Below are 12,308 nucleotides of genomic sequence, written 5' to 3'. Positions count from 1 at the left end.
GACTACTGCAGGGAACAGTTTTATGTAATGCAGATAATGCAGTTTTGGTGAATTTGGCTCAGCATTTGGATAAATTGAAATGTAATGTTGAATTTGAAATTAAAATACACATTACTTTTATCTATTACAAAATGGTGCTATTAGCTATAATAGTTTGTAAACTCCTCATTTTGAAGCAGAGAAAGGCGATTGGTGTTACTCCAGCTCAACTACCGCTTCTTGAGTTCCCTTCTGCCTTAGCTAAATATATATGGATATGAGTGCAGAGGACTCTTGTATTTGTCTATATATGGATATATATATATATATATATAATATATGGAATGCAGATGATGTTTTGGTATTACAGGTATGGGACCTGTTATCCAGAATGCTTGAGACTTGTGGTTTTCCGGATAACTGATCTTTCCTGTAATTTGGATCTTCATACCTTAAGTCTACTAGAAAATCATTTAAACATTAAATAAACTCAATAGGCTGTTTTTTTTAATGATATCTTCGTTTTGGATCAAGGACAAGGTACTGTTCTATTATTAGAGAAAAAGGAAATCATTTTTAAAAATTCAAACATTTGATTATAATGGAGTCTATAATTGGAGCTCATAATTTGGAGCTTTCTGGATAATGGGTTTCTCCGAAAAGCACTATTATATGTGCCAAAGCCACATTCCAGTTCCATCCATATCACCAACACCTTCTCTAACCTTGCTAATCTACATTTCTGCTTGGTACGGGTGATTCCATTGGTTTAGCCTTCCACAATATTAGGGAGCCAGGGCAAGTTTCCCTGCAAAAATCACCTAATGAGCACCAATGCTATTGTTTCGTGCCATTCTTACAAGGGCCAATGAAGGGTACTTTCCAATTGACTTGAAAATGGCTTGCCATAAGCGAAGGAAACAATACTTTATGGGGCAAATTTACTAAAGGGCGAAGTGGCTAACGCTAGTGAAAATTCGCCACCTTGACGTCATTTTGACACTTCGCCGATTTACTAATGGGTGCTGACGTAAATTCGCTAGCAAAGTTGTGCTCTGGCGAAGGGAAGTAACTATGCTAATTCACTAAGTTGCGGATTTTCGTGAACGTTACCTCTATCACCACCTCAGACCAGGCGAAGTGCACTAGAGTAGATAGGGATTGGATTCCAAAAAATGCTGGCATCTTTTACTTTTTATAGGGTGATAGGCTGAAAAAATGTTTTCCCCCCCCCCCCCCCTACATTTGATAACATAAGGCACCTAAACTATACAGTGGGCACATGTGTAGGGCATTAGAAAACATTTATGAAGGTTCCCTGGCCTGTTGTAGTGTAATGTGTTTTCTGCTGCATATCCGGCCATTGTACTTGTAACTGCACGCCGTATGTATATTTGCCATCGCTAGCCTAACTTCGAACTGCTGATTGTAATATCGCTAGTGCAACTTCGCAAAAGATCAGTAACTTGTGCACAACTTTGAAGGTAAATAAATGTGCGCAGCCCTGGCGAATCTACGCCTGGTGAAGTGCGGCGAAGCCAAAGCTGGCGCAACTTCGGAGGTAAGTAAATTTGCCCCTAGGTATCAATATGTAGGGAATGGAGTATTAGCATGGATATAACCCTAGAGGCAATGTGCAAATGCACATTGTTCCTAATGGGATCCAGTCAAGGGATGTATTGGGAAATTCTTCATAACATGAGCAACTGAAGGCCCTCCAGACTGCCAGGAGTCCTAATAGCAGCTGAAAGCTGTGCAGTACTACCATGAAACTTAGATTAAAAGTCCAGCAACTTTCTGAAATAAAAACAATATAAAGAAAGGTTAAAAAACGCCCTTTCTACTGAATGCAGCAGATATAAAACACCACTATTTCTTTAAATACTGGGGAAACATTTCAGACATATAAATGAATGCACACTAATTCCATTTAGATATAAAGCACCCACATTTAACAGTACGCATCTGAAACAAGACTAACATTATGCAAGCAACAGTAGCATTTGTATCTGACTAATGAACCGGATATATGGATAAAATGTTGGCAAGGGACAGCTGATGAGTGTACCAAGCACTCCCTCTTCACACTCCAAGTATATCAGGAATTGGCTGTTTGTGAACAGTATCGTTTACAGCCCATCAGTTGTCTCACTTTCTAGCTCAGGGCTATGCAACTAGATGTGGCCATCAAGGGGATTGTTATGGACCAAGTCAGCTTACGGGTCTATTTAAAATCATCAGTGTAGTTTAATTCAGCCCTGAAACATGCAACATGAGAAATAATCTCATTATATCTATTTCATGGGGTCATAACCCAAAATGCTTGGTCACCTGCAACCAACCATCTTTTGTCATGTGACATATTTCCCATAAGGTTATATGCTCAAGACCTCCCAGAGATATTTGCTGTTGCAGAGATGAGGCAGTTGCCTGGCATGGGCATGTCTTTAGGGGGACACTTTTGTCTGATAAGGTCAGATATAGAATATAATGTTAGAAATCACATAACTGAATCAGAAATGAAACGACGAGCCATACTTAAAGAGTAAATATTGTGCAAATATACTACTATTTGGAAACCTTAGAAGCAGATCACCAACGGCCCTACTTAGCTAGCATTCTAGCAACTCAAGCCCATCATACTTACAAGTCTTAACTAGCCGTAATACGTTTTCCTATGCATATTGGTTTTACCCTGTAGGAAAAGAAAGGCACTGTGAAAATAAGCCATAGTTTTAAAGCCTCTAAAGAATTTAGAAAACACTACCAAAGACTCTGTGCGGTTTTACAATGAAAAACCTCATATTATCCCACTTGTTCCAACTGAACACAATAGCTGCATGGTATGAAGATAAATGGGTGCAGGTCATGTCCTTCAAAACCAGACAAATGCGGAAATACCAGTCTTTACTTGTAAAGGGTTATTTTGCCTTAATAAGGTATTGCAGGTGTTCTGATCCATTGCATAGTGCCGATGTCTTTATGTACAACAGAGCTAAGCAGGTTAAGATGTAGGCTTGTCCCACACATGCCATTCTGAGCTCTCTCTGGTCTGCCTGTGGTATCATCATGTTCATGGGATCTGGCACCTCTGAGGGTCTCTCTGCACAGTTAAAGGCCTACAGTCAACGTTGGGATACATGTCAGACAGCAAGTCCAGAAAAGTATGGTGGGAAATGTTTGAAGAACACCCAGCTGAAAACCCATGTTCTGGATAAGGCACTACCAAGATTTTTAAATGGCCTCAGCCACTTGTTTGTATTCACAATATCATCATTTTACCATTATTTAGCTTATTTTTTTTCCAACAGTTTGGCAAGCTGAAAAAGAGCAGCATTACACTCAATGATGGCAGACAACAGTAAGGGTTTCAAAGCGTATTCTCTGCCAGCAGAAAAGAGTCACAATGCAGTCATGTAGCCTGTCGTGTGGCAGAATTTTGGTACAAAAACTTGCATTTCAGCAATTTGGGGCCAAATTCCGCTTGTCACCAGGTTTGGGTGCTCCTCTGTTAGCTTAAAACAAAGGGAATAGCATTGCCTGCCGTAAACATACAAGTAAACAAATATTTAAGTATTTTGAGTAAAAATGCACATACGCAATTGAAGCTTTCAAATGAGAGTACAGAACCCTACACGTTCATAGCAGGAGTAATCTGCATTAGAGAGCTTGTAGGAAGCAGTCCTTCGTGCTTGGGATTGCCATTCATTTCCAGGTTCTGCAAGAAAGTCCTTCTTTTCAGCGTCTCCAGAACAATGGAGTTATTGGAAGCAATGCTGATCCGTGTTCTACAATGGAAACAAACAGGACATAAGAAGAGTGCCAATCGCTAGACATGGATAAAATTAGCAACCAGTGTTTCATTTGGAGTTGCACACTGCTAATGGTTTTTTTAAAGGGGTATTGTCATGGGAAAAAAAATTTTTTCAAAATGAATCAGTTAATAGTGCTGCTTCAGCAGAATTCTGCACTGAAATCCATTTCTCAAAAGAGCAAACAGATTTTTTTATATTCAATTTTGACATCTGACATGGGGCTAGACATTTTATCAATTTCCCAGCTGCCCCTGGTCATGTGACTTGTGCCTGCACTTTAGGATTGAAATGCTTTCTGGCAGGCTGCTGTTTTTCCTTCTCAATGTAACTGAATGTGTCTCAGTGAGACATGGGTTTTTACTATTGAGTGTTGTTCTTAGATCTACCAGGCAGCTGTTATCTTGTGTTAGGGAGCTGTTATCTGGTTACCTTCCGATTGTTCTTTTGTTTGGCTGCTGGGGGGGGGGAAAGGGAGGGGGTTGATATCACTCCAACTTGCAGTACAGCAGTAAAGAGTGATTGAAGTTTATCAGAGCACAAGTCACATGACTTGGGGCAGCTGGGAAATTGACAATATGTCTAGCCCAATGTCAGCTTTCAAAATTGAATATAAAAAAATCTGTTTGCTCTTTTGAGAAATGAATTTCAGTGCAGAATTCTGCTGGAGCAGCACTATTAACTGATTCATTTTGAAAATTTTTTTTTTTTCCAATGACAGTATCCCTTTCATGTCTCTGTGGTTACAGCAAGCTGACAATCAGGGCACACACGCTACCAGCTATATGGCTCTGTTTAACAGACTCTACATGGACAGCTGCAATAGTCTATATATGGAGACTATATTACACCACTCCAATACCAAACAAAATAAGACTCCTTTTATGAAAACTAGGGAAAGAACTTACTAATGTGGTAACACAGACTGTGATGAGAAGTCAGTGAGTTAAATAAAAAGTAAAAGAAAACTGGTATAGTATGTTCAACCCCTCCTAGACTTTCAGAAAAAGACACAGAAAACAAAGCCAGGAGCCTGAATGAATTACAGCTTGGCTTGAACACAGACCTTGGCATATACCTAGAGTATTTTAATTTTCATGGGAAAATAATATTTGTTGTTAGCCCGGCCTGCCTTCTTAACCCTATCATTGTTCCTAGTGACCTTGGGTTTCCTACAATATTGGACGTCCTCCCTTTCTATGTAGAGACATATTAAAGGAATAGTTCAGTGTAAAAATAAAAACTGGGTAAATCGATAGGCTGTGCAAAATAAAAAATGTGTCTAATATAATTAGTTAGCCAAAAATGTAATGTATAAAGGCTGGAGTGACTGGATGTCTAACATAATAGCCAAACACTACTTCCTGCTTTTCAGCTTCTTGGTTTTCACGGATTGGTTACCAGGCAGTAACCAATCCGTGACTAGAGGGGGGGCACAAGGGTCATAACTGTTGCTTTTGAATCAGAGTTGCATGCTGAGGATCAATTGCAAACTCACTGAACAGTTATGGCCCATGTGGCCCCCCTTAAAGTCGCTGACTAACTCAGCGTTAGAGAGCTGAAAAGCAGGAAGTAGTTTTCTGGCTATTATGTTAGACATCCAGTCACTCCAGCCTTTTTACATTACATTTATGGCTAACTAACTATATTAGAAACATTTTATATTTTGCACAGCCTATTTATTTATCCAGTTTTTATTTTTACACTGAGCTATTCCTTTAAGGTTCTACCCTAGGCCCATTTATATTTACATTCCCTTTATTTGTCAGTTAGTTAAAGTTTCTAAGGCAGGCTCTTTCCTATTTTCACGGTTCCTCCTGGCCAACATATTGACTTTCGATTTATGCTATTATGCCATTTATGCTCTCTTCTTCCTCCACTATACTACTTCTATTAGTATAAAGAGAGATGCCATCACTTGTGAATTCAGCCAAATGCCGAACGGAACTCGAACCATAAGTTGCAAATTCAAATTTGAGAAAAGTCTAAAATTTCCACAGTGTGATTTATTTAAAGGAGAAGTAAAGCTACAGAGGCATTTTATTGCCAATAGATTAGCTGCAATAGTGCAAGCTAGAATGCTATATTTATTCTGTAGAACGTTTTACCATACCTGAGTAAAAAGCTCTAGAAACTCTCTGTTTGTTTAGGATAGGAGCTGCAGTATTAACATGGTGTGACATCACTTCCTGCCTGAGTCTCTCCCTGCTCTGGGCTCAGATTACAGCAGAGAAGGGAGGGGGGGGAGAGGAGCAAACTGAGCATGCTCTTGCCCAGGGCAATGAGGTTTAAGCTGAAGGCAGGAAGTCTGATACAGAAGCCCATGTGTACACAATAGAAGGAAAGAAATGCAGTGTTTCTTTTGACAGGGGACTCAGAGCAACACTACTTTGGGGTTTTACTGGTGTATTTAGATGGACCTTTCTGATAAGGCTTACTTAGTTTTAACCTTTCCTTCTCCTTAAAAGGGTTTTGATTTGGTTCAGATCAACACTTGGGTTTGGCTGAATCCAGTTCCGGAGAGTATTAGGTCAAATCCCAGATATGTTGCATCCCTATTATCCCTACTATGTCTATTTATGTTATCTAAAATTTTAAACTGGCTGTCCCAAACTACATATTACATAAGAGTTCTATTATCTCTATTGATATCAAACATTCCTCTAAGTCTATGACATTCATGAACCAGATAAAGGCAGGTTAAATAGTGGCCGGTACTCCTGCCACATCCACTCTACCAAAACAAAATGGGTCTTTGAATTCAATTAAACCTATTGTCCCAACTGAACACACATGAACTATGGAACAAAATTCAGGCGTTACTGTTTACAACTGTAACATTAGATTTCTAAGGATTGTCCATAGGATTTTCTTACTTACTCATAGCCTCTGTTTAAAGAAAGAAGATCCAGTGCTGCACAATTCTTTTTAATAACCCGTTTTGCTCTGTATGATGTGGAGCTCCGATTACACTGGCAGGACTTGTTATACCTGTGTGTTCAAGCTCTGCACCTAATCTGTTGATTGGCAGTGCAATGTACTAGAAAATTCAGTTTTATATTGCAGTTATAATTGTGCAATTTACACTCAGCTGGGGCAATTATGAAACCAGTTATGCTAGTAGATTAAAGGATAATCTTATCCTACGTGGCACATACCCAAGGGGCATCATCTTTATACAAGCAAGTTACCCAGTGTGGCTGCCATTATATATGTTAGAAATTTGCAAATCGAGATATACTTTTATAAACGTTTATACTAATTTATTGAGTGCTAATGTTTCAGTGAGCAACGTTACATAGAAACTTCGAAAATACCCAGTCATTCGTACATAAACGTTAGTTGGCTTATCTATACAATTATGGGGCAGATTTAAGGGTCCAAGTGAAAATTCAGAATTTGAATTTTCACTTTTTTTTGGTCAAAACTCTCAAATTCTAATTGTGAATTATCCAAACTCGATTTGAGTTTTAATTTGACTTCAAATTTCGAGATTCATCATATATTGGTCCTTTAAGAATTTGAATTCGACTATTCGCCACCTAAAACCTGCCAAATGACTGTATTTCAATGGGAGACGTCCTTGAATCAATTTGGTGATATTTGTAGACCTCCTGATTCGAGTTTTTTCTCTGGAAAAAAAACTTGAATCGAGTTTTTTGAATAGGAATCAAGTTTTTATAATTGGAATCAAATTATATTTGAGTTTTCGGGCTGTTTAAATTCGTTCAAGTTAAAAAAAATTAAATTTTAATTAGATTTCAACTAGTCGAATTTATGGGAGTTTAAAAAGAACTCACATGAATTCAAAATTCTACCCTTGATAAATGTGCCTCTATTTGTTTTCCTTAAAAAATGTTTAGGTCTTTCCAAGTCAACGAGACTTACAATTTATGGATAAAGTTAGTACAGGTATAGGATCCCTTATCCGGAAACCCGATATACAGAAATCTCCGAATTATGGAATGGCTGTCTCCCATAGGCTCCATTCTATCCAAATAATCCAAATTTTTTAAAATTATTTCCTTTTTCCCCGTAATAATAAAACAGTAGCTTTTACTTGATCCCAACTAAGATATAATCAATCCTTATTAGAAGCAAAACCAGGTTATTGGGTTTATTTAATGTTTAAATGAATTTCTAGTAGACTTAAGGCATAAAGACTCAAATTACGGAAAGATCCATTATCCAGAAAACCCCAGGTCCCGAGCATTCTGGATAACAGGTCCCATACCTGTAGTTCATTTTCTGTTTAATATTTTAAAATATTTTTAAAATTGTATTGACTGGTTTGTATTAGCTATATATAGGGAATACAACTATAGATCCCCCTTACAGGCCTTTAAAGAAAATATATTATAAAGTTTGGATTTTTTTTGGCAAGTGCAAATATTTTTTTTAAAAAATCCCTTACCGTGGCGATTCAATTCCACTATCCCCAGTTGTGCTGTGATTTTCATTCTTTTCATGGTGGCTTGTTTCTGAAGGATTCATTTTTGAATGAAATAGTGTCAGTTTGTGTTCAAAGCACGTCCTCATTTCCCCAGACTGCTGCCCTGAATTTGCAACGCGCTTCTCATTATCATTTGCACCAACGGACATGTGTAGGGTCTCGGCCACAGAGTTTGCCTCACTTGAATTGCAGTAATCAAATATGCTGCCGTCAACATGTTCTGAGGAAACGATGCAGTCAGCAGTTTCTGGTTCCACATCCAGGTGACCATGGATATACTCCGGTAACTGCTGACCTGTGTGCAAAGTCGGTTTGTGGCATTCATGGGAACCATCTAAGGAAAAAAGAGAAGGACTGTATGTTTCTTGGTCATTGTCCATAGAAGAGCCAAATTGAGGTGCAAAGGTTATTTTAGAGTGCCACTGGGATTGAGAATTACCGGAGCAGCTTTTGTTTTCATCTGCAAGTTCATTCCAGTTGACAGCGTCCAAGTTTGCTTTCTGGACATGAGAGTCAAGTATTGGACAGATCTCCTCTTTATCTTCAGTGTCATCTTCAATATATAAATACCTGTGAGCATCATCATTTTCCACAGTCCTTTGGTACAAAGCTTTATTGTCTTTAGTAAATCCTCCAGTCTCCGAGACAGCCATTGTATTATGTTTTGGCATATCGGAGTCTTTCAAGCAACTGTTTGGATTATTACAGACTTTCAGTGCCCCGCTGTCTTCAGATATCCTATAATGAGTTCTTCCAATGAGATTTAAGTTAATTTCACTTTTACAGTGGTTTGGCTTTAAACTGTTCATTGAAGTCACCTTGTAGGTGGAATGTGACTTTACTACTTCGTGCTCCACACTAGCCTCTAAATGAACAAACAGCTTTTTTTGGAAATCATCACAAATATAGGCTCTGTCTTCACTATACAGGACACCGGCAGAATTTTCCTCTGGGGCAGGTTTATATTTGTCATCAATGCGCAGTGTGCTACTCTGGGGGTAACTGGGTGGGTATTCCCTCAAATCATCTTTGTCAGAAAGAACAGAATGAAACGGTTCATGATATGGCTCGTTATTATAAGCACCAATGTGTCTCTCTGAATTTATATGCTCAACATGAGTGTCCTTGGCCTTTCTTTCTGTACAGTCCAAGGATCTTGACCTTAGAACACACCTTCTTTGCTTCCCAGAACGAGATCTCTTAATTTCCTTTAATGACTTGAACCCGTTCACATTGGAGTTCTCTCTGTATGGTATGCCATCAAATGGATTACTAATTTGCTTTTTGTAGATGTTATCATGTTGAACAATTTCTGCGCTAGCATAACACTGCCTATCAATTGCCATTACTTCATCATCATCGGACTGATCAAGAGACAGCCTGTTGACATCCTTCTCTTCACGTGGCACTGCCTTTGGAGCACCAGTGTCCTTCTTACATTTCTCTTTACTGGACTGAACTTTTTTGTGGTATTTAGACAATTTGCCATTTTTTTTCTTACTGCTTCCCTTAAAATTATAGCTGTGTTTGTTTTTTATTATATCCGTAGATGTCCCTTTGCTAAAATACTTTTTCTGCTCTTCAGCCTTTTGCATGAGCATGGTGTGCTTCATTAAGTTATCCACAGTAAGAACTGGGTTGATGCGTTTAATGATTTCATGTTCAACATCTCGTGGGATATTATCCAAATTATCCTCATCCCTTACTGGCCATTCCTCAGGGGGAAATTGCGCAGAAAAGGTCACCAACTCTTTCTTTGACTTCTCCTTCTTGGAGACATTACGCCAGAAAAGACTGATACCAAACTTCTTGCTGCACTTCTCTTTTTCTTTTAACACAACCTGTTGTTTGTTTGTTTCACATGTGTAATGGTCCCTGGAAGTGGACGTCGCTTGATTTCGAAGCAAAGGTTTTTGTTCCTTGATGCTTCTGTGTGTTTTAACCTGGCTCTCATTAATTGACTGTTGTCCAAGTATGTCGTGAAAAGATTGCTCAGAAAAGCAACTGCATGATCTACAGTGTGACACGGATGGTATGTTACCTTTGGTTAGATCTGCGCAGCTCTCCATGCTGACAAGGTAAGTGATGGGTGGCGGAGAGGTGGAAAGCTTTTCAGATGCTGCATATTTACAGTCCATAGCTGGTTTCCTTGTAATAAAATAAGTCTGGGGTGTGACAATAAAATATCCCTCTCCAGTATGATAGATTTTTCTTTCTCTGATAAGTGTCCCAAGTGCATTATACAGAATGTCCTGAGATGGGGTTGCTATTCCTAAAGAAAAAAAAGTGGGGAAAAATGAGTATTAATTGTAATTTGTGTTTTTTTTTTTCTTTTAATACATCATTTTTATTTTTGACTGAGACCCCCCTAGATCTCAGGACATGTTAGATAACAGTATAATCACTGGGAATCCTAATGCACTGGCTTTTTAAATATAATTTAGTTACAGGTGTGTGTATATACATATATATATATAGTTTAAAGTATAACTATTAGTTTCAATTATGTGAGTTATAATTCGGCTGAATCCAAATACTGCTGAAAAAGGCAGAATCTTGGCCGAATCCGAATTAAAAAAAAAAACTTGACTTTTTGGAAGGAAGTCAAAACATTATTTTGCATGCACAGTTATATTACCCTCTCTTTTTCCTAATTTACATATGCAAACTGGGGTTCAGATTCGCCGATCTTTCACAAAGGATTCAGCCAAATCCCGAAATAGTGGATTCAGTGAATATAATATCACATGGTGTTCTTCTAGGGTTGCTTCCCAACTGGTATTCGCAGCTAGGGCTGAATTACCAATTTACTGGCAATATACTTGCCATTGAATTTGTAATAACCCATAATTTTCTTCCCTTCCTAAACTATTTTGCCATCCAACCCAATCTTTTATACCTACTAACTCTACCATCCCACCTCACTCCATGTATAGCTTCCTAACATTTCCTTTGTCCTCCCATCCTGATCCTTCCATTCCCTGCCCCCTTACCTCAATAACCCACCCTATTGTTGTCACCACTAACCCCCTTCCATAGACCAGTGAGTTGCCATAAGTGTATATAACTGTATTTCTGTCATGCCTTATACATCTCCCCAACAGCCAAAATGTTTACATTGTCAAATTACCTGGGTAATGTTTATTGAGATGTTCCATGAGGCTTTCTTGTGTCACTAAAATCTGAGTTGTGTTCATATCAGAAATGGCACAGCACAGCACTTCTGCCAGTGGAATAAAATGAGACTGGGATATGGGATTCATTTGCACAGGAGACACATCACCTGAAAAACAATTTGTTCAAAGTTATCAACAGAGCTATAGAGCCGGTAGCATTAGAAACTGAAGAACATCTACTTTTCTTTACAAATGAATCCTTTAGAGAGACCTGCATAAAAGGGACCTGGGCACAACAAGATCTACACATTAAACAAACAGTCCTGTATACACGCTACAAAAACAAGGAAAGGAACATGATAGGGACAATTTATGAACATGTGAAAAGGTTCTCTTTCCTTTGGCACATGTCCTAACCTAGATGAGACAATTGAGGATTCTTAATGGAGTGCTAAAAAGATTTCCATTAAGACACAATAAGGTCCTCATTGGTCTCGATGGATCTTGACAGGTTTGAGCTGCTCCTGAATTCTTTGGCCAAGAAAGAGAAAAACTGCATTTTTATTTTTCATCAAAATCTAAATAAATGTTAGTTTTAGCCTTTTATAAATCAGCCCTCAAGTGTCTCTAAAAGCATGACACCAGTAGAAAGCAAGCAGAATTTCTGTATGGATATGTTTGAATGGCAGAGATTCGGGGAGATTAGTCGCCCGGCGACAATTCTCCTCTTCTTCGGGGCGACTAATCTCTCAAAACTGCCTTCTCCTGGCTAGAATGTAAAGCGCCAGCGGGATGGTACTCGGAGCGCTTCGTTTTCCGAAGTCGCCTTGTGAGGAAACTTCGGGTGACTTTGGAAAACAAAGCACTCCGAGTGCCATCCCGCCAGGCAATTTACATTGTAGCCGGCAGGAGTGCAGGGGAAGGCAGTTCGGGGAGATTAGTCGCCGG

General features: G+C 38.8%; 1 protein-coding gene across 4 annotated transcripts in view; it reads right to left on the bottom strand.

Annotated features, from left to right (window-relative positions):
• Window positions 1-1,241: 1,241 nt before the first annotated feature.
• The window catches only part of stox1.L (storkhead box 1 L homeolog), a 32,718-nt gene continuing 21,651 nt past the window's right edge, over window positions 1,242-12,308 (bottom strand). The window contains exons 2-6 of one of the 4 annotated variants that reach the window (XR_001933791.2): window positions 11,375-11,527; window positions 8,206-10,516; window positions 3,578-3,767; window positions 2,627-2,674; window positions 1,242-1,776 (exon numbers count right to left, since the gene is read on the bottom strand). Coding sequence is in view for 3 of the 4 variants with exons in the window: in XM_018242369.2 (XP_018097858.1) it covers window positions 3,611-3,767; window positions 8,206-10,516; window positions 11,375-11,527 (2,621 nt within the window). In the remaining variant the exon portion in view is untranslated. The other 3 variants (XM_018242369.2, XM_018242368.2, XM_018242367.2) reach the window with 3 other exon arrangements.

This window comes from Xenopus laevis, chromosome 7L (assembly GCF_017654675.1).
Source record: "Xenopus laevis strain J_2021 chromosome 7L, Xenopus_laevis_v10.1, whole genome shotgun sequence".
Lineage (NCBI taxonomy): Eukaryota > Metazoa > Chordata > Amphibia > Anura > Pipidae > Xenopus > Xenopus laevis.
Note: the sequence above shows the minus strand (reverse complement) of the source record. Positions and strands in the feature narration are given on the sequence as shown.